Here is a 22,447-nt window from a genome sequence, read left to right as displayed (position 1 = left end):
AACAAAAATTATCTAAAAAGTAATTTTTTAAACAAATTCATATCTGTTATCTGACCATGAGAGAAAAACTCAAGAACATGATGTTGTTTTCAGAGAAAGAACGACTTTTGAATACCAGCAAATGGGTCATGAAAGTCAAACCACAGATCATGTAAGTTATAATACTACGATGCTATTTCTTATCAATTTTAGAGAAGTACTTTCAGCGCTTGAGTTAAAATAGCTAATTGCGTGAGAATGGGTGTTGAAGTGAAAATGGGTTTCAATAGAGAGAGGGAAAAAGTTTAAAAATTTTAATCTTAAAGTACAGTATTTCTTCTGTTAGTCAGGAAATCTGACGTATACTACACGTATTTTTTATAAGAACATCCAAAATTTTTGAAGCCTTCAGATGTTTTTAACTTTTCGGGTTTCAAGCCTAAAAATGTTCTTAACATGTTCTTATTTTCAGCATTTTTTGAGTATTTTAGTCCATTTTTCTGAGAAAACAGGTGTTTTAGAGCCCACGAAGCCTTAAAATGTTCTTAACTTGTTCTTAAGATTTTGACCACCCTTATGTTCTTATATAGTTTGCTCTTATAAAAAACAACGTGTATCTTCGCTTTCTGATTTAAATCATGGCGCTGTGATAGGACTACTTTTTCCCCCATCAGAATTATTAAAGGCAAAAAAAACAGTTGAGCTCCAGCTCCTGGACTATTCTACTGTGTGCGCAAATCTGTCATACACGCTTTTTTATAAGGCTCTTCATGATGAAATGGATGATACGATGGTGATGTTCTTAGCACATTCTTAATTTTTTGACCAATTTCATCATGAATATTCTTATAGAGTACATTCTTATGAAAAAAATGTCACTTTTTTTTTCATAAGGACCAGTAGATTTTTATGAGACTCGATTGTTCTTTTTTTTTTTAGCACGTTGAGCCTCAAATTGATGTTTTGTTGAGATGACTCTAGAGTCAGTTGGCCAGTGCACGAACGGCCCCAGTGCACGAACGAACGTCTTTGAGCTTGAAAAAAACAATTAAAAACAAACTTCTATAGAACTTCCTTTGTGTAGCAGAATCCTCAAACTATTCCTTGCAATCTCTCCAAAAATTAAAATAAACGGAGCACTAGAACAACACCAAACCGATTTTGAACGAGGCCAAGTAAAAAAGTCACGAAATTCGGGATTTTTGTAAATATGGCTGATCACGAGAGAAAATGTTATTTATAAGAAAATTTGCGCAAGAAGAGTTCTTTCAAAAGATCGTTCGCGAACTGGTTCCTCGTTCGCGGACTGGGTTCGAATAGCGCTCGCTTTAACGACTTATTATTCCAAGAAGAAGCTTTCAAATAAAGTGAAAACAAACTGAAAGAAGGACTTCAAGCTTGTTTACGAGATGGTCAAAAAGGATTTATGTAAAACCTAAAAGTAATTGAGAAAAGTAAAAAATAAGTTTGCCGTTCGTGCACTAGGCACCCCCTCTACGTTGAAAAGTTTTGCAAAAGTACACATTTTTTTATAAGAACAAACTATATAAGAACATAAGGCTTCGATAACCATAATGTTAAGAACAAGTAAAGAACATTTTAAGGGTTTGGGGACTCTAAAACACCCGATTTCTCGGAAAAACACACAAAAATAACCACAAAATGGCGAAAATAAGAACATGTTAAGAACATTTTTAGGCTTAAATCTGAAAAAGTTAAGAATATCCAAAGGCTTCAAGAATTTTGGATGTTCTTATAAAAAAACGTGTACTTCCTAATGTTTTAGGCGCAAGACAGCCTTGAACTTGAAGTGTTGATCTGAGTCAATTTCACTTTCGATGAACAAAGATATATAAAAGTTAGATCGAAATTGATTAAGCTTTGAAGCTGTAATGCTATTTTCGATTCCTTAAATCTTTTAAGGTGATCTGTGGTGGCCTTGTGGGTTGTGGGTATTGATAAAAAATGATTAGAGATTCTCCAATTTCTCGTTAGCTGGCGAATGAGTTCCTTCGCAAACACCAGAAACACTTTTTAATCATATATTTCCATATTCCCATTTTTTAAGCGCTAACAACTTGTCAAAGGATCTTTTTTTTTGAAAGATACATTTTGCATCGAAATCTTGTCAGAAAATTCATCTCAAAACGAGAGCTGCTTGATAGACTTTCTTGAACAGCTTTTAGTGATAGAGCTTCGAATTAACATGTTTAGCTTAATTTATATCTTGTTAAATGTCAGGTTGTGTGAAAATTGATACGCACACCTGACCCTATCAAAGAAAGTACGTTATTTTTTTTATAACAACAAACTACACATTTAACATAAGGCTTCGATGGCCAAAATATTAAGAACATTTTAAGAACATTTTAAGACTTTGTGGACTCTAAAACACTCAATTTCTTAGGGAAATCGCACAAAAAAATCACAAAATGGGGAAAATAAAAAACATTTTAAGAACATTTGAAAACTGAAACAAAAAGTTAAGAACATCTGCAGGCCTCTGAAATTCTTAATGCTCTAATAAAAGCATGTTCTTTCAAAAAAACGTGTAACATGCAAAATATAGATTGAATTTCGATCCTAACCTTAGAATTCCGTAAGAATGTTTTAGGTTGATTTTCCCAAAAAAGTTAAATTACACGCTTTCTTTATTAGAATACATTTTATAAGAATGTCCATGATGAAAATGGCCAAAAAATTAAGAATAATGATAAGAATATCATCATCATGGAATTTTGCTACTCAAGAAGCTAAGAATGCCATTTCTAGAGCTTTTTCAATTAAAAATTGTTTATTAGCCCCAAGTAAGGCTCGCTCTTGTCACAAAAATGCCGTTTTATGCTTGAGACGTATGTACTAAATGTTAAATAGTCTGAATTAGGATCCTAACCTAAGAATGCTGTATAGAATACAGTATCCATGATGAACTAGAAAAACAGTATTCTTATAAAAAAGCGTGTATGAGCCTCGAAGCCTCATGTTCCTTTGTTCTTATAAAAAAAATTATTTTACTGTTATTGTTAATTTTTTATATCCGACGTCCCAACAACGTCCATACGGCGTCTTTTACTTCTTTTTCGGTTTGAAAATGCCATTATGCCGATATTTGTAAGTGTGGATTCAAACTAAAAAGAAACTCTGGGTCTGAATGAAGAACTTCTGTACAAAGAATTTCACGACATGGTGTTAAGTAATACATAACGGTCGATCAAAATATTTTGCACAACTATCTTGTTTCTTTTTCTCTTGCAAGCTGCAAAACTTTATTCTTCCATCATTTGGCAATAAGAAACATAGCAGTTAGTTTTAGAATATGATAAAGAAGTTGTTCAAAAGCGGTACTCTTTGACGGCCACGGGCCGGGCCTCATAAAGTGACTTTTAATATCATGATTTCTTGCCGATTCTGTGTTCAAGTTCAGTCTACAGTTTGCATAAAAAAAGAGGCTTTTTCCCATTCAAGGAGAAGAAAATTAAATTTTTGGAAAAGGAGGAAGTTTTGTACTCACTCCATTCAGATCTGGTAACATTGCCAAAGAAACTTCTACTCGTTAGGCTCTAGGCTTGTTCTTATAAAAAAACGTAACAAATTTAGCGGTATATTTTCTCACATCCGATTGTTTTGACGTAGCAACAAAACATTTTTCGCACCTTTTTGTTATGCTTCAATCTCTCTCACACAGGAAAACGATATTTCTCTCGTACCAAGTGAATCCATTTGATAGTTTGCCATGTGAGTGTAAGAGAAGAGACAATTTCACGAGTCTTTCATAATTTTTACTGAGAGAAGTCCAAGAAAGGTTGATTCGCTACCTCGACCTATCCAGAAGTTTAAAAGTGAGTATCTATCCAAAAGCATTCTTATACAATTGGTTTGGTATTGCGTACATACAGTATGTTTAGTATTAGACTTGAGGATCCTTTAAAAACAACTAAAAAAAACCACTATTACAAGAGATAACTGCCTTTGATGAAGCTCGCCTTTTCTTATGTTTTTGGTATTATGAACTTAAAATTGTTCTTATCCTGTTCTTATTTCTAAGGCAGAACTTTAGGTATTTTAGGTTTAGTGAACCATAGTTTGCTTAAGATTCAGCTACAGTGCTTAACATATTGTTCTTATTTAAAGAAAAGGAATGTAGCCTGCGTGTTATGATTTCACCCATAGCAGCCTTTACGCACTCTCGGCAGATTACATGATATTAAAACAGCGAGAGATCTTGGTCCTGTAGTGAAATCAATTGTTTTTCTTCGTGATAGTTTACCTGTGTAATCTTATTAACTTTCAATTAAAACTGTGACAACCTCAGTAATTACGTTATCCCTTTGCCTATTTTCCCAATATCTGTATGATACATAATCTTACCATTATTTCTCTAGGTCATGCATTTCTTGTTTCTTGGTCTTGAATTTAATTTTTATTTCATTCAATGAACTAACTATTATTAACTTAGCTGCTAAGTTTGAGCTGATTTGATGCTGTGCTGAACAATTACCTACATACAGAAAAAGACGATTATTAAAGTCTGTCTCAAAACTATGTCGATACTTTAGTTTTTTGAATTTTCTCAGCACCCATTCATACTATGTTAGAAAGTTATACACCGTTGGAAAGATTTCCAAGGAGAATAATCTAAAGGATAAACAATTTTTGAAAAGCTGAAAAATGAAAATGAAAAAAATGAAGATTTTTTCTACTTTTTTTAAAAATCATGACATCAGACTATTTAGATTATTTAAACCTTACTGATTTAATATACGTGTTCCGATTCATTTTTCTTCTCCGTTTTTCAATTTTCAAAAATCTTTTTTCCAAAAGTGTCCACATACTTTTGAGACAGACTTTAAATATTGCGGTTACATCAATATTTTGATGATATATAACCTTTTGTTTCAGGTTTTTGTGACTGTGACGTGTGCAAGTTCAAGTTTAACTCTTTAGCCTGAGTAGTTCCTTAACAATTCCTTATTTTTCGGGCCATTTTCAACCTCGAATCCCTTATAAACGTATTCCTTATAAAAAACGTGTAGTTTGTTCTTAAAAGAACGTGAATCGTGAATAAAGGGACAAACTGACTGCCCTTGAATTTTTTTTGCTTGTCAACAACAACACTAAAGGATATAATCACAGATATCTAAGCCCGAAGGGCTAGATAGGCAACTTTAAGCTTTCTCCAGCAAAAAAAAGTGAAGCAAAAATTTGACTTTTTAAATTTCGTGCCGATGGATAGGATCTAGCATTTTAATTGTTTTCGGAGCGCGAGATCAAAAAACGTAGGTGGCAAACGCTATTTCACATCTCTCAAACCGGTGAAATTGCATATTTTAGTCACGTGACTCTGGTAGGAAATCCTTCCAAAGATGAGCTTCACTTTTTGATAAAAGCCGCAAATCTAGCCCTTCGGGCTTTACAGATATCTGTGGATATAATACGATTTAGTCGGCACTAAGGTTGTTTGAGGTCATTTCAAACACTTAGAAAATCACATCAAAAAACTTTTTCTTGTCATTATGACATGTAATCTAATTACACATCTTTTGTCTTTTCCCCTCTTGTTTGTAGGTGGTACTTAAGACACAGGAACGTTATATTGATAAAACTTATTAAAACTTTATGATTGACTAAGTTTTTTTGTTGCTGATTACTTGACTTAAACGTTAGCCTACCTTTGCACTCTACTCAGTGGACGAAATGTAGAGATATGTAGGCTCTTTTCTTGGGACTTTTCATAACTTTAAGAGCATCAAAAGTTCAAGGCAGTGTTAACCTTTTTGAAGGCTATGAACAGTGTTTTGACGTTGAAGCTGTCTTTTGTGTAGAGTTTTTAAAAAGTTGATGTGTGTGTATGTGGAAAGTTTTGATAGCACTTTGATTGATTGAAATCAGAGATAACAAGTGGTACGATTTCTTAATAATAAGAAGGTTACATGAATGAAAGATAACATGAAATAAGAATAGTGGTTGGTCTTGTCTCTAGTATCTGTATATAAACTGCACTGTAGCAATTATCTTATTTCTTTATTTCTCTAGACTGTTAAGCATGGTCAGAAAGTTTCAAAATTTATACACTCTACACGTTTTTTATAAGAACAAACTATATAAGAACATAAGGCTTCGAATGCAAAAAATTTAAGAACAATTTAGGAACATACTGTAAGGTTTTCTGGACTCAAAAACACAATTTCTTAGGAAAATGGACCAAAATACTCACAAAATGGTGAAATTAAGAACATGTTAAGAATATTTTTAGGCTTAAAACTCAAAAAGTTAAGAACATCCGAAGGCTTCAAAAATTTTGGACGTTCTTAAAAAAAACGAGTAATTGTCCTAATTGTAATTGTTCTTATAAAAATCAAAACAGTGTACATAGTATCAGAGGTTCATATCTCTCGTGTGTGTTTTATGTACATGATAAACGTTTTTTTGTAAGAACAAACTAAAGTTCAGAACATTTTAAGGCTTTGTGGACTCTAAATAGTTAGGAAAATTGACAGAAATACTCTCAAAATGGTGAAATTAAGAACATGTTAACGAAATTTTTAGGCTTAAAACTCAAAAAGTTTAGAATATCCGAAAGCTTAAACATTTTTGAGTGTTCTTATAAAAAACAACGTGTGGTTTCATAATTTCAGATACCTACTTCATGTTTTTTACATGTTAGGTAAGTTCTGGTGTGTTTTTTAAAAGAACCAGTTAGTTTTAGATGAGGCTTGGCTGTTCTTGTTTTTCTTAAATTTTAGACTTTTAATATTGTTCTGAATATACTTACTTTATTCACTAATTAGATTCTTAAGAAGCATCTAATTAGCCATTTCTAGCCTGGAATTTCGCTCTTAATTTGAGGTTTCGGCAACAATTGAGCTTCGTTTTCTTATAAAATTGTTCTTAAAGAAAAGTGTTTTCAGATTTGGGTTAGATTGTGGTCAGAGAATAGATTTTAATGAGAGATTAATTGAAAAAAATCTAAAGGAGAGTACTCTCCGTAACAAGTTTTGAAACTCAATCATGTCCATCCGCATTTGGACTGAAAAAAAACCTAGCCTTTTGTAGATATTTAAGCATATTAAAGCATCAACACGCTATCTTCAAAGATGCCTCCCTTGGCACCCCAGAGGGGAAACTCTACTTAATAATATGTGCTGTACAATACAAGAACGATTGGTGTTTTAGTTCATGTTTAGTTATTTCTTATATATTTTTGAGAGTTGATATTTTTTGAGTGTTATATCCAAAATGAGTTTCCAAGGGGTAGTTCTTGACCGCCGAAGAAAGTCGAGTCAAACTTCCACCATTTCTTCGTAAGTCTCCCTATTTTTCACTATTTCTTATTTCGCTTCATTTACGAAGGTCAGTGACAAAAAATAAGAACCACTTAAGAACACTAAAGAATAAACTCTAAAGCAAACTGAGAGAATGAATAATATTTTAGCAGGGTCCGGCGAAGTCTCTTCAGGCAATGGCGTTTAGGTAAGGCTGGCTTGCTTAAATTCAAGGCCATTACGTTCATTGTTGAGAAGAGGTGTTATTTCTATATCTCATTTCTCTATACTTTGTATGCTGTCTTCACAGTTCCATTTCGGCAAAAGGCCTTCCACATTTCCGCGCCACTTAGAATGTTGACAAATTTTACAGTTTGCATTTCCTATTAGTAATATTGACTTTTTACAACTTCGATGGTGACGTCATGAAAATCTAAACTCTCACTTACTCAAAAAACACCCGGTTAAACATTGAACGAAATGAAGAAAAATTTGTCTAAGTGTAATCCCAGCTTTGAATGTTTAGCTCTCATAAACGAAGTGTATAATCAGTTTTAATCGCTTTAACGGATTTCAATGATCCATAGATTTATGACAGTTTGTGTGGCAAATATATACGAAGCACCTTGGATTGTACATGCAATTTTTATAAGAACAAACTATATAGGAACATAAGGCTTTGATGGCCAAAATATTAAAAGTAAGTTAAGAACATTTTAAGACTTTACGGATTCTAAAACACCCGATTTTGTAGAAAAATGGGCGAAAAATACCAATGAAATGGTGAAATTAAGAACATTTCTAGGCTTAAAGTTCAAACGTCCATAATATTCGAATCCTTCAGATGTTCTTTACTTTTTGAGTTTTAAGCCCTAAAAAACTTTAAAGTTTCATCAGAATCTAAAATAACAGTGTTTAAAAAAAACATTTTAAGGACGAGCGCAATCTAGGTGGGACCACGATCTTCATTTGCAATAATTTCATATACACTCGACCTATGTCAGCGTAATCCAATGTCATTTTGTTTTTGTCACGCAAATTTGAACCTTATCGGGGCGGTCCTTCTTTAAGTGCTTTGAACCAGTAATATCCTAGGTCGTTAAGAGGTCGTGAAATAAGGTAACAAACCTAACACGCAATGAACTTTGGTCTTTTTACATTTCGGCAAACTAATCAAATACACATAATTACTGTACTGGTCGTTTCGTTGTTTCCTTAATTGCTGTCAAATTAATTACGTTCATCAGCGTTTTTAAGAAAGACAGCTGTCATACAACGTTGTTTCAACGTTTATTTAACGTTCACAGCGTCCATATAACGTTAGATGAACGTTGAAACAACGTTGTGTGCCAGCTGGGAAGACAGTTTTAGATAACCAAGTTAGTGAAGACTTGCATCCACATTTTCTTTCGTAGAATATATTGTTGAATGGAGCTTGAGATCTCTACTGTCTGAGCATCGATGTAGAGTCTGAAGGCTAGATCAGCAGTAAAAGAAAGTCAAGCTTTGTAGTCTTTTCTGATTTTTGTACCAAAATTATTTTCTCCGTAAGCTGGATTGAAACGTGATTTGATCTTCGAGAAAGGATGACAAGAGCTAATGTATATTGTTTTGGTGTGTTTAGAGAGGTTCCTTGATACAGGCTTTTTATAAGATCAAACCATATACCCGGGGGCGGGGGGGGGGGTATATGGTTACTTAGGTAAAAATTGGTGCTGGGTATGTGCGGACGGTAAGAGTCGTTTTTTCACCCTTCAAAGTCTCTCTAAGGAAGGGTCAGAAAAATCAGAAAGCTTTAAATTAGTCTCTCTAAGCGTTGATTTTCGGAGGTCCCGTCCGCACATACCCCTCATCTGCCAACCCTAGAATATAAGAATGTAAGGCTTCGATGGTCAAACTATCAAGAACAAGTTAAGAACATTTAAAGGATTTGCGTACTCTTAAACACCCGGTTTTTCAGGAAAATGGGCAAAAATACTCACAAAACTGGCGAAAGAAAGAACATGTTAAGAACATTTTTAGGCTTGAAATTAAAAAAATTAAGAACATCCGAAGGCTTCAAAAATGTTGATGTTCTTATAAAAAAACGTGTATTATTATTACATTTACTGTATTATTCTTAGAAAACTTGTTCCTATAAAAATGAATTTTATGAATTTTTATAAATTTAATTTTTTATGAATATAAAAAGTTTAATTTTACACTTAACATCATTAAATTCCAATTACATTCTCTTATGTATTAAATTATTTTAATAGTCAAGTCGTTCACATTTTTTATGACATGTTTTTGTTATCATAGTAGGGCTGTTTACTATCTATTGTCTGTTAACGAGTTGTACTTAATACCGCCGAGCGTCTTTTTTCTTTATGTCATTGAAAAAATGTCTTATAACGTTTATTAGCTAATTATAGAAAATAGACCGGAATTTTCTTATATCATGACAAAAAAGACATCTTGACTTAACTGTAAAACGCTTAACTGATTTTTTTTTTCAAATCATTTAGTTTTTTATCTCTTGAGCGATAAGATCAGACCAACAACTTGATTTATATTAAATCATTTGAAGTAAGGTTATCTTTTTTGCTTTTGGAATTTCAGCTTGTTATGTTTGTATGAGTTTATGTTTTTGGTGAGAAATCTGAACAAAGTTTGACAAGAATTTGTTTATTACATTCAGGGCAGGGACCCACATATACCGTAACTTGGTCTAATATCGACATCCCTCGTCTAATTCCGACACCCTTCTTTAGAGGCAGGAATAATATGAAAGTTTGAATCACTGATTGAAAAAGGATATTTCCTCCCTGACCACTAAGCAAAGAAAATAGCTTTGACCTTTCTATCAATTTCAGCTGATAAAAAGGTTGTCGGAATTAGAGGAGGAATGTCGACATTAGACCAAGTTACGGTAGTTGTCAGTTCGTTATGTTTTGTCTGGGGGAGAGGTGCACTTAGGCAAAGTCGGTAGTGGGTAGCCTGAGATCAGATTGTGATCGTTTTCTGCCCACCATACCCACCGCCATATCAGGAAAACTTAGTTTTTGACTTTCCGGCGCACAACAAGATTCTTGTTGTAGAATTTTCCGCGGGAGGACTATTTTCCTCAGATGGTTAATTTATATTCAAGTGCCTTCAGAGCTGTTCAGAGGTCTACCGTACGCGTAAGAAAATTCACTCCCTAAAAGCGACAAAATAAATTTTAAAATTTGATCATTTTAGCTTTAGCTGAAACTTTGGAAACTTAGTATTCCCCTATTTAATTTTGTACTGCAGGGCACCGACTGCAAATCTTTTGAAAACGTAAGATAATAGTGTAGAAATCTTCTTGTCGATACAATTAAGTTACTGCCGTTTTCTTTGTTTGCTCATCATCTAACGAAAAAGTTTCTTATGAAATGTCTACTTTTACTTTCGATTTTTATTCACCTTTTTTGAATCGCCTGACACTAATATTTCAATTGAGACTTATGTGATTTCAGTTTAATTTTTATATGTACACGTTATTATTTATAAGAACATCCAAAATCTTCGCATATTCTTAACCTTTTGAGTTTTAAGCCTAGAAATGTTCTTCTTTTCACCATTTTGTGAGTATTTCTGTCCGTTTTCCTAAGAAATCGGGTGTTTCAGAGACAATATGTGGGTATGGGATGTGTCATTTGCCATGTTCAGTGTAGAGAGATCAGATTTCAGTGTATTTTTTCGATGGGTTGAATTTTAGGGTATTTACATCATTGGCGATGGTTTCTTCGCTGATTTTTAACACATCGAGTGAAACCGTTATCTTTGGTGGCAGTAGATTTTGGTTCTTGCAGTGCGCTCAGAGCTTTTCTCCCTGAGCGACGCGTTGAGAATCACAGTGTGTATAATTTGTTCATAACTCTACCCCGAAAATTCCAGTTTTTTCTTCGTCATTTTTTTAATCACATCAGCGAGACCTAGATAAACATTGGCAGAAAATCCAAGAAAATACGAAGCCAAAAAACATAGTTTGAATTAGAATGACGTCATAAGTAGTTTTCCTTAAGTTTGTCGGTGGCTTTTAAAAGCCGGCAAATCTGTCGTAGTTTGCGGTTAAAACGCTTGTTTTCAATGGTAAAGTTATTTCATGGTTTTCTTATTGCTCTCGTTGATAATTGGTTTTCGTTTGTTCAAGTTTGCTGTGTTATACTGTAGTTAATTGTTGTTCTTCGTTCTTAAGCGTAGAACCATTGTATCTTTGAAATTTTCAATCGTTTAAGTTTCTTTACTGTACTGTTTCCTTGGGGTCCCGTCCGGTCAGTGATACGAAGATGCTGCCTTAGTGTCTGGTATACTGCTAACCCCATTTCAGATCAACCATTCTGAGCATACCACGTTCTGCTTTAAAGGGCTTTGGCGAATATGATAAATGGCTCTCTTATGGAGCCGTGACCTTTAGAGAGAGTGAATACGTGCCATGTGCGGAGTATCAGAATCTGCTCGGAGATTAGTATTTTGCTAAACAAGCTTTTTGGTGACAAGCTGGTGTGCTCTGATATGGATCTTTTCAGCGATAAGGATGGATACTGACTCAAAGACATAGTCTTTTTAAATTGGTTTTCAATGTTGGCTGTTCTGAGAATTATTACTTATGTATACTCGAAAAAATTCTGAGTATATGTATATGTTGCCATCGTATCATATAAGAACTTTACACTTCATAGTTGACTAAAGTCGGTTTAAAGTTTTGAAATTTATAATTGTGAATCAAGAATTTGTTCTTTAAAAATTTAGACTTCTTTGGATTCTAGATTACATAGTACTAACAGTTAGGTTATGCCTGCTAATGAGTATCAGTAACTTAAAAGAATGAAACGATATAGCCCCCTTTACATAGATATTGTTCTTATGAATAATGGTCATACGACTCCATATCATGGATTTGAAATAGAAGAAGACGACGAAAAATTCTTCTTGATGAAAATAGTAAATATAAAGTTTTAAAAAAGGAAATAGAAAGAAGTAGGAAAACAAAGGGATAAGAAATGAACACAAAAAGCTAGGTTGGCTTCATCAAAAATTTATATTCGCTTTATATATATTTCGTCCAACTTTTTTTTTCTATCTCTTCTTCACCAAGTTTAGTGTCACGTAGGGGTACTTCATGAAATTCTTAACCTCAATAAGAATATATTGTAAGGGTGAGAAGGGGAATACAAAAAAGGGAAAAAAAGTTTTATTATAGATCTAATGGGATCGCTCTTTGTGTGTGTGTTTTTTGTTTTGGAATTGATGAAAGCATGGTCTCCTTGGCTAGACTCATTAGAACCCAATATTGTTATATTGCAGAATACAGTTCAAAAGATAATTGCATAATGTTCATGCATTTTTTCTATCATCAAATATACAGTTCCAACGTGCGATTCAACTTTTTATTCGATGGAGAGTTTAGATACTACAATCTAATCTAGGGAATTGAGTAAATTATCAGTAGCCTGGAGTGCAACTGGGTTGTCTAGGGGTTATACTTTCTGTCTGCAGATTTTTTCTATTATAAGGAGACGCCGAAGCTTTAGAAAAGTCAGTATCACGTGGTCTATTGTAGAACAAAGGGATTTATCTAAAAAATCTTCATCATGATTTAGTAGTTTAGGACTAAGGTTCACTGAAGCTAGACCGGAGTCGTTCATAATGCGTGTAATACAGTAGTATAGGCGTTATATGATATTATGATTATTGTTACGTGGGATTTAGTTTGACTAAAATTTGTTACCTTCCATTACTTTTTGCTTTATTTCTACTACGTCTGAATTAGCCGTCTAGCTTGCTGGACTGACAGCAGGCGATCGAGTTATGCCTTTATTCAAAGTGATCTTTTCTTGCGATGTTACACGTTTTTTTTTTTATTAGAACCTAGTTTATAAGAACATATAGGCTGAAATTTGTCGAAAAATTAAGAACATCTTAAGAACATGCCCAGCCTCAGTTTGGAAAAAAGTGACAAGAAACTACAATTTTTTCCTCTTTTTAAGCAGTTTTAACCGAATTTAGGGGTGGATCTTCAAAAGTCGAGAGTCAAATATTGTCCAAATTTTGCCAAATTTAAAGTGCTCTTTATTTTGTATCATATTGTCGATTTAAAGTAGTCTGAAAAATTAAGAACGCATTTAAGAACATTTTAGGCTGAAAATTGCTAAAAAAATAAGCACATCCAGGCTCAGCCAAATTTTAGGTGTTCTAATAAAAAAAAAAACGTGTATTGATTTTCCCAGGTGCCCGGAAAATTGTGGCTAAACAGAAGCTCTTTTAATACGGGGGAGGGGCTGATAGAGAGAAAGAAGGGTGTTAAAGGTAGTAACGGCTATCATGATGATAGATAAGGATATTCACGATATGCACCATTGCAATGTCTTCACAAGTCCGTGGTCTTCTGACATTACATCACGGACCCAACAGCTGATTGGTTGTAAGTGACATAAAATCAGTCAATACGTCACTCGCAACAACATTTTCAATCTCTTTTAAACTTTCATCTTCATTTTTTTTTTCATTTTTACAGACGTAGTGAAGAAGAAGACACAATGGTAGCACCATATGGACGTCAAGTGGACGTCTCAAAGCTCACAGATGAAGAATGTAGCCAAATACTTAACGTTATCAGTAAAGACATCTTACTACGGAAATCTGAAAAAGAACGAATAACGTAAGATTTTGTTGTTTATTAATTTGCTAGTTAAAAGTGTTTTCCATGCTAAATCGACCGCTCGATGATATTGCTTTGGAGATACTTTTTATATATCTTGAATTTGCCCATAGCTTAACTTTCGGGTCCCCTTAGTTGAGGCTTTATTTCATTTCGGTGATTGGAGCTCAATATACAGCGAACGATTACTGACCTCTTTGCATTCTAGGAATGGAGAACTTTCCATATATTCCGAAAATTAGAAAATCTCATTAGTAGTCATTGACTACTCGACTCGGGAGGGTTAAATTCGTTGCTTGCTGTAGTTATATTATTTAAATTAAAAGTCAGTCCATCTGTTTTTCGTCGTAAGGCATGTAAATCACTTTCCAATTTGCATTTTTGTTTACCACTTGATGAGATAATCCTGTCTTTAAGGATCTTTTCCTGATTTTATGTAATAGCTCATTTTAGTTTTAATTTCAATGAACTTTTAAATGATTGTTAACTGTGAATCACTTGGGTGCCATCCGTCTTTTACTTGTCAAAAAGTAAAATAAAACTTGCTTTCATAACAACTATAGAATTCGATTTTTCTCCTTTTAAACTTGACACTAAAACATCACTCTTTTTAGTAGCTAGTATGCTATATCCGTTTTTTAAATTACGGGCGTACCAAAGTGTCCAGTAGCCTCGGTAGTAGGTAGCTGGATGATTTCTCCCTCATCAACTTATTCGTTCCTTGCCAAAAAAATGTCAAAAGAGATTAAAACTGTAAAAAGAATTGTCACAAAATGTCAATTCTTATTTTCCTAAACATCAAATATGTATCTTTCGATGTTATGTTAAGTCTTTCCGGGTTTTCTCATAGAATAGAAAACGCCCGGTGTAATAGCAGTCGAGGAATGTCAATAACATTTTGATAATATTTTCAATGTTGATTGTTGGCATATCAAAACTAGCAAAAATGCCGAAATCCATACAATGTATACATACTCTAAACTATTGCATCGATGACAATTGATATCTCAAACGAATTCGTGAATCTGATTATAGCCGCGGTAAATATTACTTTCAATCCCAGCCTTTGGTATGAAAACCACGCGGGCCGCGCTTTGGATATATCTAATTGGTCTTGTATAAGTTATTCCGCAACTGTCGAAGAATGTAGCTAATTTCTCAACCTCATTCCTCATTTTTAGGTATGTCAACAAGAAGTTTGAAGATTTTCGGCGTTCAATACGACTCGCAAATCAAGCGCAAAAGAAGCGTATTCCTTTCGACGATTATTGTTTAATATGTGGAAAACATCTATTCACCTTCATCTGTCTTCTCAATCTGGGTGAAGAATGTATATCATGTGAACACCAGTGTTGTAGCACATGTCGAAAAGTGTTGATCTTAGAAGGTGATAATTGGGCTGATAGATGTTATATTTGTAAATTATGTTTGGAAAAAAGGTAACTATCTATCTTTACGAAGGGATAATCAGATGATGCCCGTAGATTTCTTCCAAAGTCTTGAGTACAAACTCGAAATCTGTTTGTCTATCTTTGCCAAAGATGAGATGTGACAATTTGAAATCTTTAGAAATCTTTAAAATTCTGTAAAATACTGGCAACAGATCACAAACCGTCTGACTATCCCTCATATAATTCACCCAGAAATTGTCTGAACAAAACCTCTCATCTCATATGCATTACTGATTTTAATTGTCTTAGTACTAAAGAACGTGAGCAAACACCCACCGCCCTTTATCCACACCCGCTGACAAAATAGTTTAGCTGGCCCTCCTCACATGAGAGATGTGAAAATTTGTGCGATCGTTTAAGTCAGTGCGATTAAGTTAAAATTTAAGGAAAATAATTTGATCATAATCTTAGAAGCAAACTTTGACTTGAAAATTATCGATTGCAATTGCAAAAATATGCAAAAAATGAAAGGTGGTTTGTTTGGTTTTCGATGTTCTAGGTTTAGATTTTATCTTTTCTAATATACTCCATAAGGACGCAAGGTTTTTGTTAAAAACTTGAAGCCTTCGTACTAGATGTTGTGTTTTTCTTTCGTGGTTATTCCACATATATCAAATCTGTTCTTGTGGTTAACCTTCGTTAAAAATCCCATGTAATGCTTTGTTATTAAAAAGCTTTTTTTGAAGCTTTAAAATTTCAAAGATAAAAATCTTACTCGAGAGTTTATTGCTTGAGGCTAATTCGTTCTCTAAGTTTTGTAAGACCTGATTTCCAAATTTTGTAAACTCCCGATTAAACAGATTTACTATTTTGTTATCACTGTTCATTTTTGTGACTGGGCAATCCCCCTCCGAGGACTGTTGCCCTTGGATATTTACATTCGTTTTTCAAAATGAAGATGAAAAAAAATGCGATTTATACGTTTTTTTTTTCATCCAAAATTTTTGAAGCCTTCGGATCTTCGGCTCTTAACTATTTGAGTTTTAAAGTCTAAAAATGTTCTTAAAATGTTCTTAATTTCACCATTTTGTGAGTATTTTTGTGCAATTTTCTAAGAAATTGGGTGTTTTAGAGCCTTAAAAATGTTCTTAACTTGTTCTTAACATTTTGGCCATCGGAGCCTTATGCTCTTATACAGTTTGTTCTTATAAAAAAATGTGTAGGCCAATATAATCAGAGGGTTGTAACCCCAACGGTTGTCTGTACACAAACCCAGTATCTACGGATTATTTCAAAAATCATTGCCGTAGAGGGTCTGTTGTCATTGCCTTTTCTCATTGCCGTACTATGATTAGCGATAAACTGTGGTACAGAGTACCCACCGTGTGTATGACACGTGTTTTCATCTACTGAGCTCTGCAATTCCAGTTACTAGGCTAGGTTAAAAATTGATGAAGTTTAATGTGAAATCATTATATGTGTGCAGTGCCGTAGCAACTGGGGGGGGGGCAAGGGGGGGGGGCTATGCCCCCCCCCCAATAATTTTTTCAAAAATGGTTTTTTTGCAAAATGCAAAGTTTTTCTTTTTAAATTGTCATAATTGTCTTTATGTGCATGTTTTGAGTGTATTTTTAAGCAATCTAGAGCTCAAATTTTCGAAATTCCCCCCCTCGGGCCAAACCATGGTTGGCCCTCGCGGTGTCACTAAACTTCAGTCCCCCTATGAAAATGCTTCCTACGGCACTGGTGTGTCGTGCAGAGGTGTGTAATTTCAGGTGAATTCTAGTCCGGACCATAGTTTTATAAAGCCCAAAGGGCTAGATGTCGGGCTTTAAGCCATCGCAGGCAAAAAAAAGTGAATATCGGTAAAAATATGTTGGTATTGTTTTAGAAAACCCGCGAAGCTTCTGATTGGTCAATCGCTGAAATTCTATTGTAATGTTACGTGACTTAGGTAGGATTTCCTACCTAACCACGGCACACTTTTCAGCAAAAACTTTACATCTAGCCCTTCGGGCTTTATAAATCTATGGTCCGGACATACCTAAGGAAGGTGTGGTCCAATTATGCTTCTTGAACTACAATCGTTGTCAATATATTATTGCACATTTCTGGTGGTCTAATTTAGATACATTACAATAACCTTCTCTCCCCTCCGAACAATGTTAGTGGGAAAGAAATATTGCTTGGCCGGTCCTTAGCTCGCTCCGACAACATTAATTATTTGGGGGGAAGAGGGGGGTTGTTCATTTGTGCGCTTTGTACCATAGGTTTTGTCAATGATAGAGATCTCATAGGGTTGAATTATGTTACTAGTATTTTTAATCACCCTTTGAATCGCTGCAAATATTGCACACGTTATAACTTAATTTCCACAAAGTATCCCGAGATAAAAAACAATGAGAAATGTGTAATTGTGCTGACAAAAGCACCATTTAGCACAGCAATTCCGTAAAAATTACTTACTAATTAAAATGAGCTCAATTTGCGGTTTTCTCGCAAAAATTACAGACATCAATATTAAAATTGCTCTACTTTAACGATGTCCTGAAGGCTTTTCATTAGTGCAATTTATGTCCGTTAATTTAATTGTAATATGAAAACAAAGCTCCACAGTAACGAATATTAATGGTTTCGAAATATCTTTAGTGAATAGGTATTACTAGACTGTGAACCAAAGGTCCCTATTTCGATAGCTATTTACCCACACAGTAAGGGGAGGGCTTTCTCCCTGTGTTGCTCCACCTTAATACTTCTTTTTAATTTCTTAGCACTAAGCAGATAAGTATTTGGTGTGACCCGATCAGGGATTGAACTACTCTGTATCTCCGTAGTACACTCTGTGCACATTGTCTGTTTGATGAAAAAATTCCCGTACGGAGACCTCTGCGATGAAATATGTTTTATAAATAGCAACACTTCTCCCCTCTCTCAACAACACTTCATCGTAGCGGTCGGTTTGAAAAATCTCAAATGAGAAAAGACAATGACAACAGACCCTCTACAGCAATAAATTTTGAAATTAGCCTTATCTATAATTAGCCTTGGTCTTTGTACAGACAAGGATTGAACCCATGAGCTTGCGCATCGTAGCCGGGTGTGTTACCTTTGCATTACAGTCAAAAATGGTTCTGATACTTTATATCTATAGGAAACTTCATTGATAGAGTCCCTACTAAGTATGCCATAAAAAAGTAAAATTCCAATTGGATTTTGAGCTGTTAGCAATCTAGAAAGAAGCCAGTCTCTTTAACAATGCCTTTTTGTTACTTCTTTTTATTCTCGCAATACTGTGGCTACAAAAGCTTCACAAAGTTACTGAGATTGGGGTATCTGTGAGCGTTTGTTCCCTATTCTTGATATGCGTAAGTCATTTTTCTAACGGAAACACCCTAAAAAAACGGGATTTGACCCCTCTCTGTTACTAAAAGTAGAAACACGGAGGTCAAAAACCGGCTTTTTTGGGTGCTTCTGTTAAAAAATATGACGTCATCTTGACTTACGCATATCAAGAATAGGAGAGACTATGCATGCAGGTGACGCTTATTATATTGTTCACTTTATTTATAGGAAATGCAAACGTAAAACGTTCGAATGGTTTCACGAATTGGTGGATAAACGATTCAAACGGTTTGGAAGTGCAAAGATATTACGCGCTGTTTATAAACAAAGGACGACCAGTAAGTCTTGTGTTATTTTGTGCTATCCGTGTTAGACGCATGATAAAAAATATTGTTTACGGTAGACTGTTCGATCGACCAAAATTGAGGCAAAATCGGCAAGCAATTTTCTAAAGTTGGTATATTGGCCCTCACCTTAGGAAAATATCTTAATTCTTAATACTAGTTACGCCAGCGAAGCGATCGCAGAAATCTTTGGACTCGTTTTGACCGACTGTTTTTAGGGTTACCAAAATTAGCAATCAAAGGGACCTTTGGACGCTTCTTGTCTTTCGGCTCCATCAAAATAATCCGCCACTAGGGGTTAGGGTGTTGCCTACCTCCTCAAGTTTGCCTCCAATTTTAGTGGACCCAAGACTGTTGTACGTACACTTTCGGAATATGTCTATAATGTAGTTTTCTTGTCAGAAACTCGGTTATATTTTTCATTTTTATTTTCCATAGTCGAACCACGGGTAATTACGTTACTTGCTCATTGCCGTGAACTGCAACCGACACGTCGTATGTCCTTGACTTCCATGCAGAAACGGTACTCAATCAGTTATTCAAAAGACGACGAAAAAGTTACATACACGGACACTTATGAAAATAAAACTGAAAATGCTGATAGTGGCACTGAACTACGATCCTATCCGCCGATTCGGCGCCAAAAATATCATTCTGAATCTGAACTTACTGAAATGTTATCTATGACACAGAAACCAAAATCTGAGAGTGTAGGTCATAGACGAAAGTCTTCTCTTAACGAAGACGATTTTATTCGTCGTACGTCTATACTTGACGAAGATGCTAGGCTAGATAGTGGTTACAATGATTCTGAGAAACAAGCTCTGTTAGCACAACCTCAAAAATCTGTTCCGAAAAGAAAGCTGAGTGCGCACGTGCAACCGGAATCAGTTAAACCAATTATTATGGAGGATAAAGAACAAGAGGATCTTGATATTGTGGAGAATAAAGAATTCAGTAAAGGTATTTATTTTTGTATGTTTAATTCTTTACCACACAAGGTCATGTGACCTGCTCTTCAACCAATGAGATTTGATAGTTTCGACACCAAACAGTATGGTTTAACTAAGTAAAAAGTTATTTACCAAGAACTTTCATGACCAAGAATCTAATTTTTCTTTCTAAAGAGTTACATCTTATTTTCTGTACTCTAAATTAAACTAATCTAAAATTTTATATTTGTGCTCAAGTTTGAGCATATTCAAGTATTTTAGTGATCACATATCCAAACCATGACTCTTCCTAATCTTAATCTTAATCTCGAATAAATTTCATACTTCTTTAAAAAAATTTTTTAAAGAAATGTTTATGGGTTTAATAATGGTGCTTAGCAGAAAAAAATATCTAAATATCTCTTCATAATTACATTCTAAATCCAGGCTGTTTGTCGGCTTCTATTTCAGATATACTTTAAAAATCTTGGAAAATTCTAAAATCTAAACTATTTATTAAAGTCTCGTATATTTTACTACTCTCTTAGCCGATTATTTTGGTTTGTTATCGATAACGTTAACAATGTGCTTTGTTGTCGTTTTGTTCACGTGCATTGGCTTCGTTTTCGACGCGTCGGAAGATGGGGCCGAACAGAGGTAAAATAAAATCCCACGTGGAGAAAATACCCTAAAAACACGATAAAACGAGACTTTAAAAAAACTTTTTTTGACGAACTTACTTTGGGTTCTATACATTGAAAAAGCACGATAAAACTAGACATTTAAAAACAACAAAAACATTCAAAAACAAACAGTTGAAAATCTTCTTCTACATTTAAAACACAGACAAAAACCTGAACTTACATAGATACAGTAGATACTGAAAATAAAACTTGTGTTTCTTAAAATTTAATCTTTAATTGAGAATAATTGACAATTCTTGCTAACCATTCGTATCTTTTAACTGTTTGATATGTAATGACCAAACGTAACAACAAAGACAATGCACTTAAATAATTTTCAACATTTTCAACGTTCGTTCGTTCGTTCGTTCGTTCGTTCGTTCGTTCGTTCGTTCGTTCGTTCGTTCGTTCGTTCGTTCGTTCGTTCGTTCGTTCGTTCGTTCGTTCGTTCGTTCGTTCGTTCGTTCGTTCGTTCGTTCGTTCGTTCGTTCGTTCGTTCGTTCGTTCGTTCGTTCGTTCGTTCGTTCGTTCGTTCGTTCGTTCGTTCGTTCGTTCGTTCGTTCGTTCGTTCGTTCGTTCGTTCGTTCGTTCGTTCGTTCGTTCGTTCGTTCGTTCGTTCGTTCGTTCGTTCGTTCGTTCGTTCGTTCGTTCGTTCGTTCGTTCGTTCGTTCGTTCGTTCGTTCGTTCGTTCGTTCGTTCGTTCGTTCGTTCGTTCGTTCGTTCGTTCGTTCGTAATCATTTTCTCTTCTCTCTTCAGTGACTCTGTGAAAGATGAGGAGGTGGAATAATTCAAAGACCAGAATGGACAACGCGTGACAATAAGAAAACTTCCCAAAAGTCAACACAGAAGAAATTGTGATTCACTAAGAAATGGTCGTCAATTTATCACAATGAAATCGGCTATCACATCCTCGACACTTGTATTTGAATGCATCAGCAAGGTTTTACGAATCGAAAAACATGAACCATTTCTCAACACCTTCAAGTGATGGAAAATTCACAATAAACTGTATTGCATACGTTGAATTTTAAACTATAGTCTGGCTCAAAAAGAATCTGCAGCAGAAACACAACAGGCTATAACCTTTGATAGAATTAGAACTATAGGGTGGATTTGTACTTTTGGAAAATATTTCCATGGTTGGAATATGATCCAAAAGAAGGTATTAGCTAAGAAATTTGGAAAATGAAGATGAAAATAAATTTCTTAATGACTTTGAAATCGTCAATAAACAACAAAAGAACATTCAACACGAACTAGATTTCCTTCTTCTTCACTTTTTCATCTAAATTTTCTTTTTCATTATATTCAACTGCTGATTATCGTTTCAACGAGTGCCAAACCGCTATATATAGAAGTTCGAATTCTATCAAAAGTTATAGCATTTTTTGTCACTATTACAGAATAATTAGTGACAGACTTTAGTAATATGTTGAAAGCTCTCTCATATAATTACGAAGCTTTTAACTTTCCAATTTTAAACTTGAATTTGAAACTTTTAAAATATACATCATTTTATCATTTAGTTTGTCCTTTTATTATTAGGATTATGACCTAATAGTTATGGGCTAATCATTTGCTACCCTTTGTCCTGAGTCCATAGAGCCTTAAAATGTTCTCATTATTTTGGCTATCAAAGCCTTATGTTTTTATATAGTTTGTTCTCGTTAAAAAGACATTTACTTTAAGGTTCCGAGTAAACGTCTCCACTTGCTTATCAATTTTCGAAAATCTTTCAGACCCCTGCGTTCTTATTAGGAGCCCCCCGCCCTCGTCTATTTATTTTTGAAAATATTTTCAACTATCACAAGCTTAATTGCTCTAAATAGCCTGGTTTTAGTTTATA

At 34.5% G+C, this 22,447-nt stretch overlaps 1 protein-coding gene across 6 annotated transcripts; it reads left to right on the top strand.

Annotated features, from left to right (window-relative positions):
* LOC136802573 (synaptotagmin-like protein 4) lies at positions 1 to 22,445 on the top strand. 6 transcript variants are annotated; one of them, XM_067059312.1, is made up of 7 exons: positions 1 to 151; positions 13,765 to 13,908; positions 15,090 to 15,347; positions 18,870 to 18,979; positions 19,424 to 19,948; positions 20,466 to 20,574; positions 21,358 to 22,445. In XM_067059312.1, the coding sequence occupies exons 1-7, from the start codon at positions 57 to 59 to the stop codon at positions 21,386 to 21,388; spliced, it is 1,272 nt and encodes a 423-aa protein (XP_066915413.1). In that variant the 5' UTR covers positions 1 to 56; the 3' UTR covers positions 21,389 to 22,445. The 6 variants fall into 6 exon arrangements, with proteins under 6 accessions (XP_066915413.1, XP_066915418.1, XP_066915415.1 ...); XM_067059314.1 differs by lacking the exon at positions 1 to 151 and adding an exon at positions 3,712 to 3,818 and having other exon boundaries at positions 21,358 to 22,444; XM_067059316.1 differs by lacking the exon at positions 1 to 151 and adding an exon at positions 5,757 to 5,880 and having other exon boundaries at positions 21,358 to 22,444.
* Positions 22,446 to 22,447: the final 2 nt, after the last annotated feature.

The sequence above is a fragment of the Clytia hemisphaerica genome, unplaced genomic scaffold (genome assembly GCF_902728285.1).
Source record: "Clytia hemisphaerica strain Z4C2 unplaced genomic scaffold, Clytia hemisphaerica genome assembly, whole genome shotgun sequence".
In the NCBI taxonomy this organism is placed as follows: domain Eukaryota; kingdom Metazoa; phylum Cnidaria; class Hydrozoa; order Leptothecata; family Clytiidae; genus Clytia; species Clytia hemisphaerica.
This window is presented reverse-complemented; position numbering and strand designations above follow the sequence as displayed.

Coding starts and splice junctions, on each gene's coding strand:
- LOC136802573 (XM_067059312.1), top strand. CDS start 57: ATGAGAGAAAAACTCAAGAACATGATGTTGTTTTCAGAGAAAGAACGA. Junction 13,909..15,089: donor TCTGAAAAAGAACGAATAAC/GTAAGATTTTGT, acceptor CCTCATTTTTAG/GTATGTCAACAAGAAGTTTG. Junction 15,348..18,869: donor AAATTATGTTTGGAAAAAAG/GTAACTATCTAT, acceptor CTTTATTTATAG/GAAATGCAAACGTAAAACGT.